The sequence below is a fragment of the Orcinus orca genome, chromosome 2, assembly GCF_937001465.1.
Source record: "Orcinus orca chromosome 2, mOrcOrc1.1, whole genome shotgun sequence".
Lineage (NCBI taxonomy): Eukaryota > Metazoa > Chordata > Mammalia > Artiodactyla > Delphinidae > Orcinus > Orcinus orca.
In genome coordinates, this window is record NC_064560.1 from 167,061,863 (window position 1) to 167,088,851 (window position 26,989).

General features: G+C 34.8%; 1 protein-coding gene across 7 annotated transcripts in view; it reads left to right on the forward strand.

The window, feature by feature from the left end:
* Positions 1–26,989, forward strand: part of PALS1 (protein associated with LIN7 1, MAGUK p55 family member) — a 102,668-nt gene that overhangs the window by 32,506 nt on the left and 43,173 nt on the right. For 5 of the 7 annotated variants that reach the window (XM_049706382.1, XM_049706385.1, XM_004262141.3 and 2 more), the window contains 2 exons: positions 3,694–4,216; positions 18,293–18,501. In XM_049706382.1, the coding sequence (XP_049562339.1) occupies positions 3,850–4,216; positions 18,293–18,501 (576 nt within the window). In that variant the 5' untranslated portion in view covers positions 3,694–3,849. The remainder of the gene's footprint in view (positions 1–3,693; positions 4,217–18,292; positions 18,502–26,989) is intronic. The other 2 variants (XM_049706386.1, XM_049706387.1) reach the window with 1 other exon arrangement.

Genomic DNA, 26,989 nt, shown 5'->3' on the forward strand with positions numbered 1-26,989 from the left:
AGTTTTAGGAATTCTGTAACCTACATGCTTCTTTAATATAACTTTTCTTCATTCTCACTATCTTAAATTAGTTCAGGACCCCATTTCTTTCTTTCTTTCCCTTTCTTTCTTTCTTTCTTTTGGCTGCATTGGATATTTGTTGCTGTGTGCTGGTTTTCTCTAGTTGCGGCGAGCGGGGCCTACTCTTCCTTGTGGTGCACAGGCTTCTCACTGTGGTGGCTTCTCCTGCTGTGGAGCACGGGCTCTAGGCACATGGGCTTCAGTAGTTGTGGCACGTGGGCTCAGTAGTTGTGGCTCGTGGGCTCTAGAGCGCAGGCTCAGTTGTGTGGTGCATGTGCTTAGTTGCTCCGCGGCCTGTGGGATCTTCCCGGACCAGGGCTCGAACCTGTGTCCCCTGCATTGGCAGGCGGATTCTCAACCACTGCGCCACCAGGGAAGCCCAGGACCCCATTTCTTACAGTTGCCCTCAAACTGGTCTCATTGCCACCCTTCAGTCTATCCTCTAGTCTTCTACCAGAGTGATATTTCTCTAAAAGTGAGTGTGATCATGTTAGTCCCTGCTTTAAATCCTATGATGATTCTTACTACTTTGAGGATAAAGGTCAAAGTTTTCATCTGTTACTCTTCTCCAACTGGCCCCCTGCTTGCCTTTCTAGTTTTATCATTATTCATGTATGACATGCTCCCATTGTCCCATCCAGCCATTTTGCATTCCATTCTACTTTAAAGCAAGTGCCATATTCTCACGTTCTTCCTTCCTTTTGGTCTTGTGTTTCCCTCTGCCTGGAACAGACTATTCTATCTGGCTAATTTTTAGTTGTTTTTTGAAATGCTGCTGGAAGAAATGTGTCCTTATGTTTTGAGGGTTTGCTTTGACTATCACAGACTAAATTTTAGAGCCCATCATCTGAATTTATAACATTTCTAAGTTCAGTTGAACAAATACTTAATGGGCATTTCCTATATGACATGTATTGTGTTAAGTACAGGGAAGGTATAAAAATAAGACATGAATGACCCGTTTTTAACAAATTTAGAATCTAATGAGGAGAAATCAACTGAGAAGAATAATCATTCATTTTCTTTGCTGTCTCGGCCAGTGGACTATGAACACGCTAAGGGAGATGTGACCAAAATGGAGATTTAAGTGAATTAATATCAGGTTGCAGAAATTTTTCTGAGGGTAAAAGACTAGATCCAGATAGACAAGCATGATTATAGTCCAAGCATGAGAACTCTGACTGAGATCACCTGGCCTAGTTTCTCTTGCATGATTGTAATTTCCACCTCCATGATTTAGTACAGTGAATATGGACACAATCTTATAATTTTTAAGCTAAGTTTTAATTTCAAATCATAATTTTTGTAGACCAGCATATATATAAATAAAAAATACTCATGATTAAGTTTGATTTTTAATATCCCATAAATGTTGTAAGTAGAGAAAGTTGAGAGTTTTAATTTTCTGGAAGTAAATATACTCCTAAATTTTTAAAATTAAACATAGCACTACAGTAACTCCTACATAAATTTCTGCTTACTTGTAATGAAAATATTAAATAAGATAAATTTGCATTTGCATATAATCAATATTATAAAACAAGAATTATCTAACATAATTTTTTTAATATATAAATTTATTTATTTGTTTTATTTTTGGCTGCATTGGGTCTTCGTTGCTGCACACAGGCTTTCTCTGGTTGCAGCGAGCAGGGGCTACTCTTTGTTGCAGTGCACGGGCTTCTCACTGAGTGGTTTCTCTTGTTGCGGAGCATGGGCTCTAGGCTCGCGAGCTTCAGTAGGTGCAGCACGCAAGCTCAGTAGTTGTGGCTCGTGGGCTCTAGAGCGCAGACTCAGTAGTTGTGGCACACTGGCTTAGTTGCTCCGCAGGCATGTGGGATCTTCCCAGACCAGAGCTCGAACCCGTGTCCCCTGTGTTGGCAGGCGGATTCTTAACCACTGGGCCGCCAGGGAAGTCCCTATCTAACATAATTCTAATAGCTCTCGTTTTAATGAAAAAGAAGGCAATTTAATGATAAATAAGGTATTTCTATGTAGATCGCATACTTATAAAAAAATAGAGCTATGATTTGGACGGAAGACAGAAAAATCTACCAGAGTTCTTGTGAAAATGTAATTCTAGTGGCTCATGTAGCTTGCATCTATTTTCCTGATTATTGGTCTAGTGGTTTTCCTGGTAGTCTGGGTGGGTTTGTGTTAAGCAGTCTGTGACAAGATGTTTGCTTGAGAGAAGACTGGCTGGCATTAGGAATATCGTCTGAAAACTCAGCTTTTGCTTAGTTGGCATGTTCTCTAACCAACCTATTAACTGGAGTGCTACTCAACTCAAGGAGGTAGTAGGTTTATTATTGTAAATATTTTTAAAGTCTTGAGCAAAAGAAGACTAATTAGATTTAATGTGTGGGTTTGCACATATATAAATAATCTGCCTATTTATGCCCAAGAAATGGCTTGATGAAAAGCCATTGTCATCCAGTAAAATATTTTTCTTGTCTAAAATATGTTGAAGGATTTTTAAAATAGGAGAATCAAATTAATACTAAGAATTAATATAAGTATAAATAGTTTTTAGTTCTAAAACTTTATCTCATTTAAAACTCAGAACAGGGGACTTTCCTGGTGGTCTGGTCGTTAAGACTTCACCTTCCAATGCAGGGGGTGCGGGTTCAATCCCTGGTTGGGGAGCTAAGATCCCACATGCTCGCGGCCAAAAAAACAAAACATAAAACAAGCAATATTGTAACAAATTCAATAAAAGACTTTAAAAATGGTCCACATCAAAAAAATCTTAAAAAAAAAAAAACTCGGAACAATTCTATGAATAAATTTTCCAAAGGAATCTAAGGTTCAGAGAGAGAAACTAGTCTTAAATCATAAAGCTAGAGGAAGTAGCAGAGCCAGAATTAAAATTCAGTCTTCTGGTCTCCAAGTCCAATATGTTCTTGTTTGCTGTATAGTGTGACTTTAAAACATTTTTGAGTGGTAACAGATACTACCATTTTCTCTAAATGAATCCTCTGAAAGAATTAACCCTAATTCTTTTTTTACTGCCACCAGTTATAAAGACTGATAACTGACATAGTCTTTTTCTCACTTAAGGTAGTTTTATCCTGTAGATGCCTTAGCTGCTAATTAAAATTTCTTTTTCATTGGGTATCTTCTTCATCTCATAAACTCCGAAAAGTGAATTGTCTCCCATAGTGCTGCCTTTATGTCGAGTCAGCAACATGGCTTGCTGTATGCCAAGTTCTTTAGGAGTTAACTAGGAAGGGATTTCAATCTCATGTATATTAATTGAGCATAAAGGATTGTGTTGAGACAACTGTAAAGATGATTAAAATACTTTTACACCTTAAATATCTCATTCTCTACTAAACTAGTACCCAGAACCTTCTTATTTTCTTGCTGTGCTAAACTTTCTAATACATCATTTTTCTTAGTTGTAAAATTAAACAGTATACTTGAGAGGGTACTTTTTTTTCTTGAAACACCTTGTTTTCCTCAGATCTATAAAATGAAAGGAAAATATTTAATCTATATAGCAAGATAATATTATATACTTATGAGATATTTTCTATATTGTGTAGAGATAGAGATTGGAAGTGGACTATGTAAAAAAATCTACTTTTATATTGTAATTCTTATACTTTTTTTCCCCATCTTTCCCCTTAGATTTCCTTCATGGATACATTTTCATAGCATTATTATGTGATGTGAGAAGTTTTTTTTTTTTTTGAAGTAACATGGATTTTATACTACAGAATCAAGAGATTGGCTTTATAGGAAAAATTGAATTATAAAAAGTGGTACGGGTTTTTATAGATAACCATGACAACATCCCATATGAATGGGCATGTTACTGAGGAATCAGACAACGAAGTAAAAAATGTTGATCTTGCATCACCAGAGGAACATCAGAAGCACCGAGAGATGGCTGTTGACTGCCCTGGAGATTTGGGCACCAGGATGATGCCAGTACGTCGAAGTGCACAGTTGGAACGTATTCGGCAACAACAGGAGGACATGAGGCGTAGGCGAGAGGAAGAAGGGAAAAAACAAGAACTTGACCTTAATTCTTCCATGAGACTTAAGAAACTAGCCCAAATTCCTCCAAAAACTGGAATAGATAACCCTATATTTGATACAGAGGAAGGAATTATCTTAGAAAGTCCTCATTATGCTGTGAAAATATTAGGTAAGTAAAAACAGTAGAATAATAGAAAATGTTTTGCTTTTGTTTCTCTTGCCGTGACATAAATGTGTATAGGAAGGAGGAGGGATATAAGAGAATGTAAGTAATAGCAATTTGAATTCAGACCAAGATCAGTTCCTTTCTTGGAAAGGCCATATGACCATTGTTTACTGTTAGCCATGTAGAGCTAAAGCACATATCCTAAGTGTTCAGTCACTACAACATAATTTTTATATCTAATCTTTGAATTAAAAATTTATGTATGAGGCCTAACTTTTAAAGCCTTGAAATTCACATTTTATTTCAAACTCCAACTTTTATATCAAAATTACTGAAAAGTAGTTTTCAGATTTTGAATTTCTGATTTCCTTAAGGTTAGTAAAATAGTAATAAAATTAATATATGTAGCTTAACATTGATTTGATTTTCTTTAATTAATGGCTGTTAATGAGAACTGGTGCTATTCCTATGGCATAATCCTATACTAACTATTCCCAAATTTCATTTTGTGAAGAAAACAAAAAAACTAGTGACATGAGATATTAATAGATATAAATAAAAAAGAATTCTGTGATCAAATAAATTTTGAGAACACTTGGTTAAATAAGTTAAACAGCTTCTTATTACAGTACTTCTTGTAGCCTTTATAATCTAATAGGCATATGAATCTATGAGAGAAATTAATGTCGAATGTGTGTTTCCAAACTTAAAATATTTCATAATTGAACTTAACTGCCCTCTCTTCCTACACACACACAGGAGAGATTCCTGAACTAGTGTCAGTGGTATACATTAACTTGTGTTCCCTTAAAACCAGGCTAACTAAAAGGAAGTATTTTATTTCTTAGTGGTTTATTATTTATAGATGTGAAAAGAGAGACACTTCACTTTTCTATGGAAGGAGAGGGTTTTCGTCGTTGTTTTGCCATTTATTTAAGTGTCTATTGAATCCTGTACTAGATGCTGTAGCAAACAGCTTTCTGTTTAGTACCCAGAGTAGTCCTGTTAACAGGGCTCTGTAATATCCATTACAGAAAAAGAAATTGAACCTCAGTTAAATCACTTGTGTAAGACTCCATGCTAAGTGGTAGGGCCAAGTTTGAATTTGCCTAATCTGGATATGTAGTTGATGTACTGCAAAGAACAGAGGGTTTGAGTGGAGACTGATATCCAGCCTGCTCTTCACTCACTAGACCAGAGCTTTGGCTACCAAGAGTGGAACACCTTTTTCTGATTTACTCAAAGGTACCATATGTACTCTCTCTTTGTATATAGTATACCATATATATTAAATCTGTATATATAAAGGTACCATATATACTATATATGGTATATACACCATACATACTAAATCTAGTCTAGAACAGTTTCTACTTTATCACAACATCTGCTTCTTTTCTTTGCTATACATTTACTAAGGATCCACATTTCTTGACAGAAAGCAGTGTGCACACTTCTCTGTGACTTAAGAAATCATAGGTGTGTTCAGTCATAGTGAAGTCTGCTAAATGCCTTCAGATGAAAGGCATTATAGTGAAAACAGAAAGATTACATATTTTTTAAAATACATTTATGTGAAGGAATTTTATGCTCTTTTTTCCTAAGAGTTTTGTTAGAGTAAAATTGTTTCATTCCCAATTGCCTCTTATTGGCCTTCATCTCCTACCACTCCATTATTTTATATTAAAATACTCTGTAAATATTCTCTGTGACTTGGAGAGAGCTTACATTGTAACATATCCAACCCAAGCCTGGATTGAGTCTTCTGGGTTTCTGTTTAAATTTCTTTAAGATTAATGTATTTGTCCATTTGCTTTAATTGTATGAGGCATAAAAGTCCATCTAATAGACAATATTCATGTAATCTCCATGAGGAAACAAATACAGCTTAAGCCAGATTCACTTAGGGAATTTTTATTTATTTTTTTACCTAACCACAGAAAACTGAAGACCATTTCTCTTAAATTTTTTGCTTTTTCCTATTTCTTTTTGTATGCTGCTTGGTTAATTTTTCTACAACTATAGATTAAAGTACAGATATATTTTCTTCCAACTTGCAACCCAGTGTGGTTTTAAAAGTTATCTTTGTGCAATCTTTGAACGTAAGGCTGTTTATTATATTTTATTTTAAAGTAATTTGATGCAGTACCAGGTATCTGTAAGTCATTTCTTGGTTAGGAGAATATTTCATATTTTGAGAAATAAGTGATAGATTTAATTTTACTACACTCAACACAGATGTGTTAAGTGTAGGAAACATGAAAAGTTATCGTAAGTTATAAGGTTGTTATTGTCAGTCAAATCTTCAGTTTTTGGATATACTCAGTTTTAAGTTTTCATTTTAAAATGAAGTATATTAGCTTTGTATCAGACATTTTTTTTCCTGTTTATAATTTGCTAACACATCAGACTACAACAGTACTCCCTTAAAGTTGTATGAGTCTCCCTGCCGGTGTTTTGATTAATATACACATGCCAGGAGACAACTTCTCAGCCTTTTTCACAGCCAGAATCAGCAACCTTGTGTTAAATGAGGGAAGGATGGGGCAACTGATTTATTTCTTTGAGAGGGAGCCTTCAGTTTCCAAATGATACATCATCATTTATCTGTGAGTAGAGGAAATTCTCCTTAAAGAATTGAAAATGTGATTGGAAAGGTTAGATACTTTAATTATCTGGGTGGTGGTTTTTAATGAACATATTTATAAATTCGGCACTGTATAATAATAAAAATGCAGGGGTGGAATTAATAGAAAATATTCAGAAAGGATAAACTGAATTTTCTTATTTAAAAGCAGTTAGAATCTTATTGAAAATTAGAAAATAGTGATGTGGAAATTTCAAATGAATAATTAATATTAGTAGTATAAATTATAAGAATTTTGATATATTAGGGAGGCTTTCCGTAAAATTGGCACGAGTTATTCAAACTTGCTTTGCTACAAATACAATATCATTGTCTTGTTCTCTTTCATAAGTAAAGCAAGCTACCCTGTGAGAAAAATTCTGAGAAAAGAGCAGAATGCAGGTAGGATGAGGTAGAGTAGGATCATCTTCAGATGTCTTTAGATTATAGAATTCACTGTTTGATTGATTTTTATGGTCAAAGATAAGTAATTTGTGGCCAGGATTGTGGACAAGTAAATATAGTAGACAGAATATTTAAAGGGAATAAACTATGAAACATTGCTATCTATCATGGATGTCACTGTATGATTATCACACTTTTGAAGAGACCTTAGGAAAGGCATACACACCCACCCATCACACAACCATGGTGAGCTATCTGTTTTGTGGCTAATAAGGAGATTCTTGAAATTTGTGATTAGGGGCTTTCTGATTTACACCAGATGCTACTAGTGTTAAGAAAAAATAAAGATACACCAAGGGGAAGAAAACTAGGATGAATAAAATATTTTTGTAATATTAATAATACCATGTTTCAGTCTTTATTAGTATCTACATATTTTTTGCCAGGTGTCTCTGAATATTCAGACTTTTAAGTCAAGAGTATTCTTGTGTTTGATGTTATAAAATAAAATATTTCTTCATATTTGTTTCTGATGTTATTTGACTTTTGATTGACCGTGGGAAATGCTGGAATTTTGCTGGATTGTGATAAACTTTTTTTAAGATTGGCTTTTAAAATAAAGTTTATTTAAAGGCAACAAACAAAATTCTAGTGCAAATAAACCTTGAGTTCATACATTTCTGAGAAGTTAATTATTCTTGCTATTAAATTTTTGCTCAACTGCTATAGATATTTCCAAACTTTATTAGCCATTCTTCGAGAAATTTTTTTTTTTCTGGAAATGAAATGATTAGACCCATTGGTATTATGTTTAAAATGTTGGGACATTTGACGATTTTTTGATTTGTTCAGATTGCTAAAATTAGAACTAACCTAAAATAAAGATTAAAAAATTCATTAGAATATGTGTATAGTCATGTAATGTTTGGTTATTAAATATGCATAATGCTACTGAAAAATAATTAATTGCTATACCATTTAGTCTTTGACACAATGTATCAAAACTTCATTCCACCTATTAAGTATTAATAGGTTTTAACTTTTTCCCTTTGCAAAGACTTGAATCATTTTATGTTCAGAAATGCATGATATCATTGCATATTGGTACAGGGATGCCTGGAGTCAAATGTAGAGTTTAAATACTTTTTACCTTCACTTGCTATTGACCTTTGACAAGTTACTTAAGTTTCCTGAGCCTCAGTTTCTATATTTTCTTGAGGACCAAGTGAAAACACATATATAACATGTTGCACATTGTAAGTTTGACTAAAATTTAACTTTTGTAAGGACCAGAAGCTACCAGAGATCATCTAACCTTTTAGTCCATGAAATTAGTTTGTGGATCTTAACCAGTAATTTTTTATTTCATTTTTTAAAATAACAGCTTTACTATACCATAAAATTCACTCTTTTAAAGTATACAATTCATGAGTTTTTAGTACATTCACAAGATTGTGCAGCCATCACCATTATGTAGAGTGTTTCCATTACTTCAGAAAGAAACTCGGGACCCATAAGCATTCACACTCTATTCTCTCCTCCCCCTAACTCCTGACCACCCTAATCTACTTTCTGTGTATTTGTTTATTTGGGACATTTCATCTAACTGAATCATACAGTATGTGGCTTTTTGTAACTGGTTTCTTTTCACATAGCATAATGTCTTCAGGGTTCATCTGTGTTGTAGTATGAACCATTACTTCATTCCTTTTTATAGCTGAATAATATTCCACTGTATGGAAATACCATGTTTTGTTTATCCATTCATCTGTTGGTGGAATGTTTGGGTTGTTTCTACCTTTTAGCTATTGTGAATAGTGCTGTTACAAATATTCACATATAATTTTTGTTTAAACATCCGTTTTCAATTCTTTGGAGTATATACCTAGGAGTGGAATTGCTGGATCAAATGGTAATTGTGTTTTAACTTATTGAGGAACTGCCATATTTTCCCCAGTACCTGCACTATTTTACCTTTTCATCAGCAGCATGAGAGGGTTACAGTTTCTCTACATTCTTGCTTCTATTTGTTATTATATCAATATGTCTTTTTAATTTTAGCCATCCTATCAACCAGTAATTTTTTTTTTTTTTTTTTTGGCGGTACGCGGGCCTCTCACTGCTGTGGCCTCTCCCGTTGCGGAGCACAGGCTCCGGACGCGCAGGCTCAGCGGCCATGGCTCACGGGCCTAGCCGCTCTGCGGCATGTGGGATCTTCCCGGACCGGGGCCCGAACCCGTGTCCCCTGCATCGTCAGGCGGACTCTCAATCACTACGCCACCAGGGAAGCCCAACCAGTAATTTTTTTAAGAACTAGAAAAAAATAGAAGATATTAAGGTATATTAAATTGCATGTAAGTATTTATAAATTTTTATTTCAAATAGGGATGTATATACTGGGTTGAGAAATTTAAAAATACACATTTTTAATGGATCACTAACGAAAATTTGAGAAATAATATCCAAGTCAAACCCACTCATTTTATAGAAAGGCCCAGAGACTTGAGATGGATTTTCCAGTGATATATATTGCAGCTAGTAAGTGATCCAAGTCATAACTAGGATCCAGGTATTCTGCCTTCAAATTTGGGTCTTTTTCTTGCTCACCAAACTCATTTCAGTATTGTCCAGAGAAAAATCATGAAGCTTTTGTACTTGATTGAATAGTAGTCATTTCAGTGATATTTTTCCATTTTCTTATATTTAGGGCTAAGGTTTTTGCTCTGCCATCTCTCTCAACTGTCTTTGCTTGTATGCTTGTCTAGAATTTCTTTTTAATTTGTAATGCAATTTTTTAATGATTAATTACTGTTCAGGGTGTTTCATGAGCTTCTCGTTATTTTTAATGAATGCAGTTTAACCTAGTCCACTGAAAACGAAAGCTCAGAGATCTGAATTTTATGTCCTTAAATTTAAAAAGATAAAAAGAAAAAGGAAAGACAACCCATCCCTACTTAAGTAAAGATTTCCTAAATGAACATTCGAATTTCGAGTCAGTGGATAGATGTACTGGAAACTGGTATAATCTCCTCATACTCAATACTATTAAGTTCCTCATCTGAATAGTCAATTTGACTGTACAGTTTAGGGGAAAAGAAGAAATCTTTAAAAGTGTTCAGGAAAAGGTCATGAAGTTGGTTGAAATATAGAAATTTCTGAGGATAGGTTAAAAGAATTGGTATTATTTAAACAATGAAATGGAAGAATATTAATGCTAGAATAGATATGTAGAAACTGTTTTCATGTGGGGTAAATGATAGCAGTAAGTGAAAATAACAAAGCTAATCCAAGGTAGATGGTTATCTCCATTGCTTTGAAAGATCTCCAGAAATGGAGATTCCGTAGCTTCCTTGAGTAATTTTATTGTTTACCCTTACTGCCAAACAATTCTCCAGAGTCTTGGGTGTTTGAAGATAGAATTTTCAGATAGAGCAACTCTTGGTGATTGCTTTCTGTTGCCCATTTTAGAGTCTTCGTTCTTTTATATTTTAGGCAGCCAGGAGAGGGCCAAGAGGAGAGGAGAGTGTTGGGGGGTGGATTTGTGGGGCTTATGTGTGTGTTTGTATTTATCTGATTAATTGTATCCCAAAGCCAAATGTAAGTGATTTTTCTTGCTTTTAGATAATATGTCCTCTCTTTTAACATAAATAATCAATATTTAACTGTTGTATGAAACGTTAGAGGAAATGGGAAACTTAAAACAATGTCTACTGAACATCAAATAAGAGGAAATAGATCAAACCGCAGGACAAGGCATTTGAACTAGATATAAAGAACTTGCTTCTAGGGAAGTTGCTACAGACTAGAGTTTATCACCAAAGCCAGATTTGCCATGCCTGCCTTTGCCTTCCCCTCAGCACAGTGTCCGTCCTCATTTCTGTCTCCCCTCCATCCTGCCTTGTTCTGGGTACTGCTCTTCCTCCGTAACCCCTTCTTTGTTCACTCCCCGCTCTACACCTGTGTTATTCTTTCTTGTTAGCCCTGTGTTCTTTATTTATCTCTCTACTTCTCTGTCCATGTGGTTCTTTTTCCTTGTGCCTGTTGTGTCTCTGTGTATGGGAATGGGGAAGGGAGCCTCTGATATCTGTATATGGGGAGTCTCTGTTCTCTCTATAGTCTGTCCTCTCTTTATTGTCTATCTTCATCATTATTATAAAAGAGGGTACATATCTGACAGGATGGATTTAGCTGCATCTGATTAGATTTTTCAAATTTCCTCTGGAATTGCACAGAATTTCGAAGAACTTAGGTGGTTTTCGTTTAAGTAGCACGTAATCTAATTACTACATCATTCAATGGAACATTTCGTATGTGTTGAAAATTTGCTGTTTTGCATAATATGTATTTGTAAAATGCTTTTAAAGATATACCATATAGAAACAAAGTTTTTTAAACCTACAACAAAATACCTTTTGAAATTAAGAATTTTTATATGAAACTAAAATGAACGTGTGTCAGAATGAGAATCCCAGAGTTGATATTGCCAACAATTATTTTTCATTATGACATCATACTTAATATCAAAGAAAAGACCTTTTGTCAGAATTCCATTCAGAATTTTCCAATAAAATTTATCATAATCAGTATTTTAAGACTAATGCAATATATATTTTTTGCTTTCTCTGTGACCTTAAAACTTTATTGGGCAGAGACAGCATCATTTTTAATGTCCATTACATTGATAAACCCTCTGATGAAATTCATGTCTTTATAAATAAGTTTATATCATTTACTGTTTCATATTTCCTTTTACATATTTATTTGTTTCAGCTACATATGGTTTAATCCATATCTTCTTGTCAAGCTATATATTTATATTTAATGAAGTCTTAAAAACTGTGATTGTCTAGTAACTTAATCTGTTCTGTTTGTTCATTAAACATTTGTCATGGAAACATATTTGAACCTGAAGCATGAGAGTACTTGGGGAGCTTTCCTGCCTAAGAATGCTATCTGGAAAATTTCCCAGCTAAATTGGCCATGCAAGCAGATATGGAATTTATCTGAAAACTTCCCATTTAAATCATAAGTTATCAATTTTGCTGAACTACTTAGTTACCCAGGCTAGTGCTACACTATCAAAGATGTTTTTACAATATTTCTCAAAAAGATACATAGCCTCTACATTCACAAGAACTGCAGTTTTGGTTTCTTTTGCTGAACTTTTACAGTGTACTGCCTAGCATACTATTGTGATGTTAGAGTTGAAATAAAATACTCTGAGAAAATATTTGAAGCATAAGACACTTGGTTAAAACAGCAGAAATAAAATGCAACAGTATTATAAAAGTAGCATTTGGAGGGTGTATTATATGTGTGAACATGTACAAACACAGTTAACTAGAGGAAATTCTTCATACAGGTACATGGTAAAATAGAATGTGTAAGCTCCTCTAAATACTAGTCAGTGTACATTGCATGCTGCTATATTGGGCAGAAAGACACTTTAGGACAGCTTTTCTAAAGCAGATAAATGACATGTCACAATCAAGCCCTAAAATCTAAAAAAGAAACAAAAATTTATCTTTTTTTAAGCCCTTGGTATGGCAGAAAAAGCACTGCCTTAGAAGTTCAAAAAGATTCTTCACCCAGGTGCCATTTTTCTGTATGACTTCATTTTCTCCATCTGTAGAGATTTGCTCTGAACTATGTATGTCTCAGGTTTTGGTGGGTTTTTTTAAATTGGGAAAAGTTTCTCAGATTTTATGAGGATTAAATAAAATAATATATATGTATATATGTCTGTAATACAAATATTGTTCTATGTCTTTCTATTCAATATTGGCAGTGACTAGTGTGTAATTCAGGCCAAATACATATTTGTAGTTTTTCAACTACAAATAACGGGTTGGTGATATTTCATTGTGAAAGCTGAGCTTAAGTGCAAATGATCTCAATTTAGTCTGGCAACATTGATTAATGCAATAAGTCTGGAGACAACTCCTAAAAAAAGATAATTTCAGTGAAAACACTTTTTACTAATTAAACAGCAGAAACGTGAATAGGACTTCATAGAGGTTAGTGAATTTGTAAAGGATGATAATTAACAAGTTTAAATTGATGCTAACCTACAAAATTTGAACCTTGATGCTAACCTACAAAATTTGAACCTTAAGCCCAGTTAAAGTTGTTATTTCTGGCACTTGGCATGGTCCTTAAGTTCTCCTGATAGCCTTTACTTAAGTAGATACGTACTAAGTCAACAGCCTCTTTGGGACTCAGTTGTATTGTTCTTCTGCTTTCAGCCTTCCTATTTCCTATAGATCTTATCTTGGTCCCTGATCTCCTGAGAGAAAGACATTTCCAGTTTGACCCTGAGATTTTTTTTTCTTTTCTGGATTTTAAACTGTCCCGGATGGTCTTTAATGTCTTTAGAATTCCTCAGTATGAACATAATATGAAAAAATTGACCAGATTTACTCTTCCTCTGGAACCTGTATTCCTTACCTAACTTCCTATCAACACGAGAAGCCTACTGATTTCTTAGAATTTTTTTTTTGGCTGCGTTGGGTCTTCATTGCTGCACGTGGGCGTTTTCTAGTTGCGGCGAGCGAGGCCCACTCTTCCTTGTGGTGCGCAGGCTTCTCATTGGGTGGCTTCTCTTGATGCGGAGCACGGGCTCTAGGTGCGCAGGCTTCAGTAGTTGTGGCACACGGGCTCAGTAGTTGTGGCTCGTGGGCTCTAGAGCGCAGGCTCAGTAGTTGTGGCTCAGGGGCTTAGTTGCCCCGCGGCATGTGGGATCTTCCCGGACCAGGACTCGAACCTGTGCCCCCAGCATTGGCAGGTGATCGATTCTTAACCACTGCACCACCTGGGAAACCCCTCTTAGAACTTTAAAGCAATCATCCCTTTTGGATTAACCACAAAATTTCCTGTTGCCTGGGCTTCCCTGGTGGCGCAGTGGTTGGGAGTCCGCCTGCCGATGCGGGGGACGCGGGTTTGTGCCCCGGTCTGGGAGGATCCCACATGCCGCGGAACGGCTGGGCCCGTGAGCCATGGCCGCTGAGCCTGCGCGTCCGGAGCCTGTGCTCTGCGGCGGGAGAGGCCAAGACAGTGAGAGGCCCGCGTACCGCAAAAAAAAAAAAAAAAAAAAAAAAAAATTCCTGTTGCCTCTCTGTGCTGCATCTCAGCTGTTAACTGATCTCGTGAAATAAGGCCATTGATCTCCAGTTTTATCTCTCATTAAGCCATCCCTAGTTTAGATTACCCTACCTTACTTTTCCTATTTCCTTGCTGGCTTATGACTACAGTATTTTATTTGTGCGTAAAATATTCTAAAAATGAAAATTATATGCTGTGTTTACTATGGAAGTAAGAGAGGGTAACAAAAGGAAATACTGAATAGTTGCAAAGGAGGAACTAGAATAACTATAAAGCAGACACAAAAATTCAATACAGCAATCAAGGTTATTTAGTATAGAAGAAAATAGGTGTGAGTGCTTTAGTTATTCCCAAGTATACCATGTCTTAAAATATTACAATAACTGCTGTTAATAAAGCCTGTAAGTCATTGCTTCTTAACCAGAAGGGTACATAGTCAACTTTAAATATATATATATATATATATATATATATAAAATTAAAGAAGACACAGGAGATTCTGATTGTGTTTGTGTTTGAGGTAGAACTCAGGACATAAATATCTTTGTAAATTTCCTTAGTGATTCTCATAAATATCCTTGATTAAAAACCATTGTTCTGATACAGCAAGAAAATTTAGTACATTCTGCTTAAGACTGCAGGGATATTTATATAATCTCTGTAATTCTAGTCATTAAGGAAAAAAAATCTAGTAGAAAAATGGTCAAAAGATAAGGAGAAAATCGATGAAAGAAGAAATACAAATGACTGTTAACCTTGTGAAGATACATTAAATGTCACTACTAGACAAAGAAATACGTTTTCCTAACCAGATCACCAAAAGTGAAAAATTTGGGCTGTTTGTAGAAGCAGGCACTCAAGTTCTTTAGTGGTAGGAGTATGAGTTAGTACAAATCTGTAGGGCAGTTTGGCAATATGTATCAAAGTTTTAAATGTTTTTATTATTTGATAAGTAATTTTATCCTAAGAATGAATTCTAAAGACATTGGAAAATATCAGATTACAAAACAACATTTACAATGTGACCTCTATGGTTAGGATCACCATTTTTTACAAGTCTGAAAGGCTATATATATATAGTATGACAAAATAATACCAGTAGTTATATCTGAGAGGTACGACTACGATAAAAAATTTTTTTTTAAATGTCAGTATTTTAGTGTCTGTGGGTGGCTTTGGTACACAGAGATTATGTAGAAGTTCCTTTGTCTCTAAAATTTTAAATCCCCCTGGGCTTGAAGAGACATAGTAGGGAGTTTGTTACCTTCTGGGCTGTCTAAAGTTGCTTATTGATTTTATTCAGCAGTGAGATCCTGAAGCTCCTGATTTTCTCATTGCCCTGACAACCAGGCTGAGCCGCTTTAAACGATTACTGAAATTTAAAACAGAAGTCTCATTATCCACTCAGAAAGTCTATAGTCTCCTTAAGATTGTAGTCAATTACCTTAACTACTTTGTTGGTATTGTAATTCTTTTTCCTTTTAAGATATTTAAATGTTTTCTTGTTTTGCTCTAAAGATACTTTAAGGCTATTGAATTCTTTATACTTGGGGAATTCTTTATACACTTAGGTAATTCTGTGGTAACTTCTTCGAATTTGATGAAATCTGACACTCCATATTCTTCCCCCACCCCAACTTTATTGAAGTATAGTTGGCAAAAAAATTTTATGTATCTAAAGTGTACAATGTGATATTGTGAAATGTTTACCACAATTAAGTTGATTAACACATCCATCACCTCACATAGTTACCTTTTGTGTGTGTGGTGAGAATGCTTAAGATGTACTCTCAGCAAATTTCAGGTATACAATACAGTATTATTGACTCTAGTCACCATTGCTGTCCATTAGATCCTCAGAACTTATTCACCTTAAAACTGACAGTTTGTACTGTTTGAGCAACATCTTTAAATTTCCCCTATCTATATTCTGTCTACTCTTGTAGATAACATTAACTTATGGTTAAATTCTGGCTATTTCTCAAGTTTTATTTAGTTCTGGATCACAACTTCTTAGGTCATTCAAATGACAGTTTTGACTTTCAATTTTTTTTCCAGTTTTTTGGTACATTTTAAATTACTAAAGAGCATATATAATTTTTATAAGGAGAGCTAAAGCTGTTTTGATTTGGGGGGGAAAAGATAGGGAACTTCAGAATCAACAGAAGAGCTATTCTAACCTATAAAACATTTAACAACTGTTAACTGGTAGGATATAAGATAAATAAGAATCAGTAACTTTTCTACAGGTCCTGTGTGAAGAAAACTAACAGAAAGACTTAAACCAAGAGGTTTTCTGCTTTTTTTTTTTTTAATGTGACTGTATAAGACACAGATATACACAGATACTATCTACTGAAAGTTTTTCCCAGAATCATTTACAGTTTTAATTTTAGTCAGCATCTCAATAGGTTTTTCTTTCTGGATGAATAGGAAATAGAGAGTGAGGAGGTATCTTAAAAATGATTCTGTAGCTCATTTGAAGTCAAGACATTTTTGAAAACGTAATGAGCAAGTATTTGTCATATCAATATGAGCAAAGACTATAATACTATTGTAAGAAGATTGTGGTTCTGATAGACCAGTGGACTAGAAACAGACCCTGATATATGTAAGAATTTGGTGGTATCATAAATCAGTGGAAAAGGAGGGATTATTCAATAAATGGTGTTAGAATAATTGGTTAACCATTTGGAAGAAAAGAAATGAAGTTAAAATTTCCCCTCAAATCTATAACAAAATTCCAGATAGATTGAAGTTAACTACAAAATAGAAGCCATTAGAAAATTTAAATGTAGGTAAACATTTAATGACCTAGGGGAAGGAGTTTATAAGCTTAGACAGTGAAAGAAATCACACAGGGAAAGGTGGATCATTCTTAACACATAACAGCCGAAAACTTCTACAATAAAGGTACCACAAATGCAATTAACAGACAGATGGAAAAATTAGAAAACTATTTCGAGCAAATGTGACAAAGTGTATACATGTGCACATATCTACCTCTTGGGGGTCAGAGAAGAGATAAACTGTAGTTCTTAACCATTTTGGGATAACCCTCTTCCAGAAAAATGTATGTGCTGCACGTGCACACTAATGGGAACGTGCATAGGTACACATGCCCCAGATTTTCAGTAAAATTTTAGGAGACTCACATGTTCATAGGAGTTCTATGAACCACAAAAGAAGTGCCTGAGTAAACTTCAACCTCCCTGTTAAAGAAGTGGAAGGTTTTTAAAAATGGTAATTTTGAATATTGGTAAAAATATTGGTAATGGGATATAAATTAGTAAAACCTCCCTAGAAAACTCTTTGGCTTTTAAAATGTCAGAATCTTATTTAAAAATTCTGTTTCTTGGAATTATTTTAAGAAACACCAGAATCTCAGACATTTTTACTGTACATAGCAGTGATCATTATGTACAGAAATGCTCATTACTTATACTAGCAAAAAATTGGAAGCACCCTGAATGCTCAACTTAGTGTATTGGTTTTTATAAGTTTTAGTTTAGACATATAATAGAACATCATGGAGCCATTATAAGTTTTTTAAAGACTGTTTGGTGATGTGGGAAAACAATGAAAATGCCCTGTTAAATGAAAAAAGGAAATGCAGTACGATTTTTTTTTAAGTTGTTTCTAAGTGATGGGACTATTGGTGGTTTTAAATTTTTTATTCATTTATGTATTCTATCCTTCATTTATTTTTATAGTGATATGTATTAGTTCCATAATTAAAACACTCTTGAAAAAAAGTTATTCTGTTGTATAATTTTTAAAGTCTTACTTAAAAATCAGTAAAATGACAATGATTTGACACTCAAAAATATTTGCAAGTTTTGTTTTTCTTGAAAACTTTGTTATTGGTTCAAGAAATTTTATCTTAAAATACATGTGGAATTAAGACAGAAAATTAATTTTTGGATACCTTTTCCTTCTCCTACTAGAAGTGGAAGACCTGTTTTCTTCACTTAAACATATCCAACATACTTTGGTAGATTCTCAGAGCCAGGAGGATATTTCACTGCTTTTACAACTTGTACAAAATAAAGATTTCCAGAATGCATTTAAGATATACAACGCTGTCACAGTACACATGAACAAGGCCAGTCCTCCATTTCCTCTTATCTCCAATGCGCAAGACCTTGCACAAGAGGTATGTATTCTGAACGTCTCATTGACATATACAAAGTAATTGATAGTGATAGTAAGGCAGCGTTCTTGGAAAATAGTGGTGTGAATATAAGGTTTGTTAGAATTACTGCTGATCACATGTTAATAATTTATTGTGTTAGGAAAAATTTGCTTACGTGTATTTTATCCTGAAAAAAATATATGCTTAGTTCACAGTCAGGGCTCTGTTTCATGAAGAGAATAGCATTAGGTTTGTATATACAACTACATATTTGCATAGTAAGAGAAATATTTGTCTAAATTACTAAAGGGGAAAAATTTTAATGTAGTATAGTTTTATTTTAAGCATTATACATTATAAACTGAGATAAATTAATACTGATGAGATTAAATTATATTCGATAATCAGGTATCATAAATATGTAACTTCTAAGATTTGTTACTTGTAGGTATTTTGAAGTTTTTCCTCTATAGATACTGTATAGAAGGTCCAAAATAATTAAATTTTAATGTACAGTGAGAGTTTCTCATGTTAACATGCTGATATTTAAGTTCTAGTGTCTGCTGCTTGTTGATGTTTAGTGTTTAATGTGTTTTGCAAACATTTTATTTTATTTATTTTAAAAAGTATTTATTTGGCTGCGCCGGGTCTTAGTTGCAGCACGTGGCATCTTTAGTTGTGGTGTGTGGGATCTTTAGTTGCGGCATGCAGGATCTAGTTCCCTGACTGGGGATCGAACCTGGGCCCCCTGCATTGGGAGCACAGAGTCTTAACCACTGGACCACCAGGGAAGTCCCTCTGCAAACATATTTTAAATTGAAGGTTTTAAAAGGATGTAAGTAAGCCATCTCCTATTTTTGGGGGGTGGACATTCTGTCATTTTTACAGGATTTTAAGTTATTTTAAAATGAATAATTCTGGAAGCCCATCAGGTAAATCTATTTCACTGAACCCAGACACAAAACAGAAAATGGGCTGAGGGAAGGGTAGGACTTCCAGAGCTACAGACACATAAAATAGGTTAGGAGGCACTTTTTGAATTAGCACAGAATGTATTTTCTTCATTTAGATGCTTACAGTGAGCGAAGGTCCTATGTGCAAGAGTGGCAGAGAGAAGTCTCATGTTGCTCAGGATAGGAGTGTGACCTAGGGACCTGTTCCTAGAGGGGAAATTTCCCATCTGCTAGTTAAAAGACCTAGTTGAGACCTATTCTTTGTGCTCATTTTTTATTATTGAAATTAAATATGCAGAATTTTTCATTAATAAATTATCCCTGTAGTTTTACTTATAGTTTAAATGGGTTTCCTGAAAATTCCTTATAGAGATTGAAATAGCTGACAGTACTTTGATCTTATTTATTCACAAATATAGTATAACTTTTATTGTGTAGGGTTGGGAGGAATACATAATAGATAATTGTAATCCTTCTCTTCCCATTTAGGAGGAAGGTTTGTCCAGCTAGGTACTGGGGCTTTGTTTTGTTAAGAACAGTAGGTAGAAAAGAGAATGATATAAGCAAGAGAGATTTAAATTGCTCCATTGGAAGAAAGTGACACAACAGAAAGGCTGGAAGGAAAGGAAAAAAAAAAAGGAGGCAACGTAGCTTTAAAGGGTTTTAGGAGTTGAGAGGCAAAGAACTAGAAGTGGCTTAAAGAATAATGCTTTGAGAGAGAAAGAAATGGTTAAAAAGGACTTTAAAAACTCAATTTTCAATATTAGATTTAGCATAGTTAACATGTACATGGTTCACAATTGTAAAAGTATTGATTCTATATCAAGGAGATTTTCTCAAAGTTTGCTTTCACAGCCTTCAGTAATACTTGAGAATTGTATTGCTTTGGTGGTGGTGGGATAGTAGGTGATTAGTGACATTGGGCTGAGACTGGTCTTAAAATGAGTGCAAAATGACTAACCTAGTTGGGGCAACAACATACGGTTGTGCTACAAAGTGAATGACTTCCCCTGGAGTTGTGCATGCACAACTGTGTGGCAGCCCTGACTTGACAGTGCATAACATGTGAGAAAAGGATGTACTTGGAACTCATCAAAGAAGAGTGTTAAATCTGATAACAAAATTCTGAAGGTTAAATGGACTCATTGCTTTTATTTTACAGCTGGAAAAGCTTAACAATCACCTTATTCAACCCTTCTGTTTTATGTTTCTGAATTTTGAGGCCAGGTGAGGTTTTGTGACTGGGATGAGACTAACTAGGCTACTCATATGCCCATTGCCTAATTTTTTGCTTTTTAGCATTCATCATTCCAGCTTTTTTCATATACAGTATTTAAAGGAAGAAATTACTTCATGTTTCAGTTAGTATATCATTTTTAAATGGAAATTTAATCCAAGTAAGTAAAAAAAACTCAAGAATTTGATGAAAGAATGTCTTAACACATTAGGAAGTGTTCTTTGTTTTTATAGCTTAAAATATCAGTTAAACATTAAATATCATATAATAGATAATACAGCTTCTGAAAACTTCAGATACTGAGATCCAGATTATATCTTTGACAATCCAGGATACTCATTAATAAATGTAAAACAAGTTTTTTGATAATTTTTAAAGTGCTTTTATCAAGAAAAGGTTGAGAACCGGGGTTTTGTTAAATGAACTTTTGCTTATCCAGTAAAAATGCAAGCCAACAAACTACAAAATGGTATTTGATTATTTGATTTTGAGATATTGAGGTATATACGTGTATAAATATATATATAACAAAAACTTGCATCCAAAAGAACTGTCGCGAATTAACAAGAAAGAGACTACTTAGTTTTTTTTTAATGGGCAAAGGACTTGAACAGACACTTCACAAAAAGAGGAAACCCCAACAGCCAGTAAGTATGAAAAGTCCAGCATCATTAGCTAATAGAGAAATGCAAATTAAAACAAAATGAGAGACTACCGCATAGACACCAAAATGACTAAAAAAATTTTTGAAAGACTGGCAATGTTAAATCTTAATGAACTTATGGAGGAACTGAAACTCTGATAATGTTACTGGTGGAGTATAAATTGGTACTGCCACTTTGGAAAATGTTTGGAAATGTCTGCTAAAGCTAAAGTACCTATATCTGTGACCCAACATTTTTATGTCTGGGTATGTACCTGAGAGAGATGAAAACATATCCACACAAAGGCTTAAGCATAAACGTTCATAGCAGCCAGATAATCATTAGAAGCTGGAAGGAGCCCAGATGCACATCAACCAGTGAAAATTGAGTTAGACTCTCACTGTGGAAGAAAAATGAGTTAACAATCACAATCTAATGAGAAGTACTATGGTGGCAGTATGAAAAAGGTACCAAGAGCGTAATGAGAGATGTGCCTACTTCAGTAGGGGTTGGGGAGAGGCAGACATGGCAGAGGAGGAGATTTGGGAGGAAGGAAGAAACAGAAAATTTAATATGCTAAGTCTTCAAGGACAGTTGGGAATTTACCTGAAAGCCCAAGAAAGAAGAAAAGCCTTTCCACTGGCAAAGGTTCAAAGATAGTAGTGACTGAGAGAGCATGGCATATTTATTGCACAATGAGTAAGGAGTAGGATATGATTTTCAAGATAGAGTCCAGATCCTGAAGGCCAGATAAGCCATATTAATAAGTTTAAATTTTCTTACGATGGATCCACATTGGTAAACATTTTAAAATAATTAAATTACATGAATAGATGAAAGGAGATATGATCAACTTGATGCAGAAAAGACATCTGAAAAAAATTTAATACCTTTTCCTTGATAATGAGAATTCTTAGAAAACCAGGTACATTTTGTTAACTTGATAAAGAACAATATCAGAAACTAATAGGGAGCATCTTACCTAATGATGAAACACCCAACATGTTGCTTTTTTTTTTTTTAATTTTTGTCTGCATTGGATCTTTGTTGCTGCGCGCGGGCTTTCTCTAGTGGCAGTGAGCAGGGGCTGCTCTTCATTGCGGTGCACGGGCTTCTCATTGCGGTGGCTTCTCTTGTTGTGGAGCACAGGCTCTAGGCGCGTGGGCTTCATTAGTTGTGGCACGCGGGCTCAGTAGTTGTGGCCTCGGGCTCTAGAGCGCAGGCTCAGTAGTTGTGGTGCACGGGCTTAGTTGCTCCATGGCATGTGGGATCTTCCCAGACCAGGGCTCGAACACGTGTTCCCTGCATTGGCAGGCAGATTTTTAACCACTGTGCCACCAGGGAAGCCCCCAGCATGTTGCTTTTTAAGCCTGGAATAATAAAAGGAATCTACAGACTCTCACCACTAGAATTCAACATTTTTCTGGAGGTACTAGCTAGTGCAGTAAAACAAGAAAAAGTCATGAAATATAATGTTGTAGGGGAACAGGGAAAATGTGAATAAGTTTAATTAGTTACTTTGAAAAACTAAAACCTTGATTCATTTGGTAGTCAACATGAGGCCTATTAAAGTATAGATAAAATGTGTATACACACAGATATCCTATTTGAAAATGCAGTTAAAGAAATATTGAGAGAAATAATAAATTATTAACAAGGCTATCTCTGGGTGGTGGATATATAGGTAATTTTCTTGTTTAGATGTTGATGTGTTTCTCAAATTTAATACACAAAAGCCACTAAAGGAGAGTTCAAAGCAAGAAATTTATAAGTGATTGCAGAGCTACCGAAGGATTTTAAACAAGAGTTTAATATAAACAGGCTTCCAGTTTAAAGTATTATTCTGATAACATTGTGGGAGATGTGTGAGATCAAGAATGGAGTCCGGCGTAGCGTATGGAGGCTAGTGTAATTGTCCAGATGTAAGATTTTGAACAGCCATTGAACATGAAGTGAAGAAATCAATATTTCAGTAGGAAATTAGGGCTTCCCTGTGGTGCAGTGGTTAAGAATCCGCCTGCCAATGCAGGAGACACGGGTTTGAGCCCTGGTCTGGGAAGATCGCACATGCCACGGAGCAGCTAAGCCCATGCGCCACAACTACTGAGACTGCGCTCTGGAGCCTGTGTGCCACAACTGCTGGAGCCCACGCACCTGGAGCCTGTGCTCTGCAACAAGAGAGGCCACCGCAATGAGAAGCCTGCTCACTGCAACGAAGAGTAGCCCCCGCTCACTGCAACTAGAGAAAGCCCGCGTGCAGCAATGAAGACCCAACGCAGTAAAAAATAAACAAATTAATTAATTAAAAAAATAATTAGTATCAAATTGAAATAGTTATATTGTTATAAAACAGTATGACTAGCATGATCTCATTCTGGTAAAAGTAAGAAGTAAAGGATATACACAAAGATTTTCTCATGGTTATGAGGTTATGGGTGTATTGTTTTTGATAACCAACTTTATTGAGATATAATTTACATACACTTAAAATTGGTATGCTTCATTATATAGTTCAATATTTTTGGCACATGTATACACCTGTGTAATCTACCACCACAATCAAGTTATAGAAACATCCGTGAATGCATAAAGCTCCCTTAATTTCTTTTGTAGACAGTAACCACTTCCCACTCCCCAGACCCTGGGCAGCCAGTGATCTGTTTTCTGTTTTTACAGATTTGCCTTTTCTGGAAATTTCATATAAATGGAATAAAATAATATGTAGTCTTTTATATCTGACTTGTTTTGTTTAGTATAATGTTTTTCAGATTCATCAGTGTGTTGCATGTATTTAGTAGTTTGAACTTCTTGTTGAGTAGTATTCCATCGTATGCATATCCTACAGTTTGTTTAACCACTTTCCTATTGGTGGATATTTAGGTTATTTCCATTTTATTATTCTAGCAGATGTGTAACAGTATCTTGTTTTAGTTTGCATTTCCATATGTTGAGCATTTTTTCATAAGCTGTTTCCCTATCTTCTTTTGGAAAATATTTTGATCTTTTTCCCATTTTAAAAATCATATTGTAAATTTTATTGAGTTGTAAGAGTTCTTAATGTACTCTAGTTACAAGTCCTCCTGTCAGATGTATATCTCTTGGTGAATATTTTGGTAAAAACAAGTATAAGAATATAGGAGGATATATACCAAATGATTCTCCCTAGGTTTGGGGATTATGGTGAGTTTTATTTCCTTCTTTTGGATTATCTATTTTCTGATTTTTCACATTTAACATATACCATTTCTGTAATTAAAAAAAATTAGTTTAAAATGCTCTGAAGGAAAATAGAGAAGGTATTTTAGCTAGAGAAGAGTACAAGATCAAGAGAGAACTTTTTTTTTTAAAGATAAGAGATTAGAGCATTTTTATAGCCTAATGGAAAGGAGCCAGTATGATGTAAGAATAGCCTTTTAATTCCTTAGGCCTTTGTAGAAGTAGCTCATGTTGTATGTTGACACTAAAATAGGCAACAACTGGATTAATAGGGGAAGGAAATAAACACTTAACAGGAGTTGAAATTTCTTTAGAAGGGACTATCTGAGAGGTGCTAGGAACTGATTTAAAAGTAAAAATAGGAGGGAATTCCCCTGCAGTCCAGTGGTTAGGACTTGGCACTTTCACTGCCATGGCCCCAAGTTCAATCCCTGGTCGGGGAACTAAGATCCTGCAAGCCGTGCAGTGCAGCCAAAATAAATAAATAAATAAAAAGGTAAAGATAGGAAAAAAGTGTCTATACACAAAATTATTGAGTTGACTTTGTACATTTTGTTCAAAGTGCATTTCTAATCCAAAATCTTCTTTCTCTCTCAGGATTACTTTCTTAGGGACTATAAATTTCATTTTAAATTAACTGGGATATGATATATTTAAAAAAGAAAAGTACCCTATTTTAAAAATCAGCATTTAATTATTCACAGTTTTGGATTACTGCACTCGACCATTAGTAAGACTTTAATTGAATTCTTGCAAAAGATAATAATTGCTATGCCCCCCTGTTTATACATATAGAACTTTACATTTAGAAACATGTTTTTCTAGGTACCAAAACCAGAGGACAGGCTAATTTTGATGCTGTCATTGCTATGATCTACTTGTGGTCAAATTAGTTAATCCCAAAATTATCATCTCTTAGGTTTGGTAGGGGAATTACTTTAAAAATTATTTAAAATAACCATAAGAGGTATTAGAGAATTACTAGATTCCTGTTCTAATCATGAGTTACTTTTTTTAAAATTAATTAATTTAATTTTGGCTGCGTTGGCTCTTTGCTGCTGTGCACAGGCTTTCTCTAGATGCGGCAAGAGGGGGCTACTCTTTGTTGCGGTGCACGGGCTTCTCACTGAGGTGGCTTCTCTTGTTGTGGAGCACGGGCTTTAGGCGCGTGAGTTTCAGTAGTTTTAGCACCGGGCTCAGCAGTTGTGGCTCCGCGGACTCTAGAGTACAGGCTCAGTTGTTGTGGTGCACAGGCTTAGTTGCTTCGCGGCATGTGGGATCTTCCTAGACCAGGGATTGAACCTGTGTCCCCCACACCGGCAGGCAGATTCTTAACCACTGCGCCACCAGGGAAGTCCCAATCATGAGTTAGTTTTATTAAAAAATTATACTATATATTAATTTACTTCTATATGTTTTCATTGATGATGATAATTTTGGCTTTGTTAATCTGCATTGCTGCAAAGTGCTCTTTTTGGTACTTGAGTTACGAAGCACAGAAAGGAAGAAAATCAGAGGTATTAATAGTGAAAACATATATAGTATAATCTTTGAGGAAAACTAGTCCACAGAGCAAATTTGTACCTTTAAATATTTATGGTAGAAAAAAAGATGGAAAATAATTCGACTGAACATACAGCTCAAGTGATTAGAAATTGAAAAGGGAAATAAACTAAAGCAGAAAAAAGGAATTAAATTATTTAAATGGAAAGAACAATAGATTTAACATCAAAAGCTGGTTTTTTGACAAGTACAAGAAAATAGAGAAACCTTTGACCAGTTAGATGAAGGAAAAATACTAATAACATTAGGAAAGAAAAAAGCATAGATGCAAACACAGGAGAGTAAAAAATTATAATTGCAACTTTATGTCACTAAATGTGAAAGTGCTGTCAGGTGGGTGGCTTTTGTAAGAAAATGTAAATTGCCAAAAGTGACTTAAGAAAAGGTAACCAAAAAAAGTAGTAACTATAGATAAAATTGAAAGTTGGAAATCCACCCCTAAAATAAACTACCAGACCCAGATAATTTTACAAGCTCTATCAAAACATTAAGGAACATATGAGTCTTACGTTAAATAAACTGTTTTCATGTATAAATGTTGACTATTTCCCAGATCATTGTGCTAGAATAGTATAGATACTAAAAACAGTAGTTCTGTAACCAGTGTATATGACTATGCTCACCAAGTCTCTAATCCAGTTTATGAACATTAATATAGAAATCTTAAAATGTGAGTAACTCACATCTAGAAATATATTAAGGTAATAATTTACTATGTGCTAGGTAGTGTGCTAAGCAGTTTATGTGGATTATCTCAATCTTTTAAGAACCTTACATTGTAGGCGCCAATCTACAGGTGAGGAAACAAAGACTAAAAAAAATTCTTCATAATCAAGTGGAGTTTATCCTAGGAGTGCAAGAATTGCTTGACTTGGGTAAATTTTTTAATGTGATTC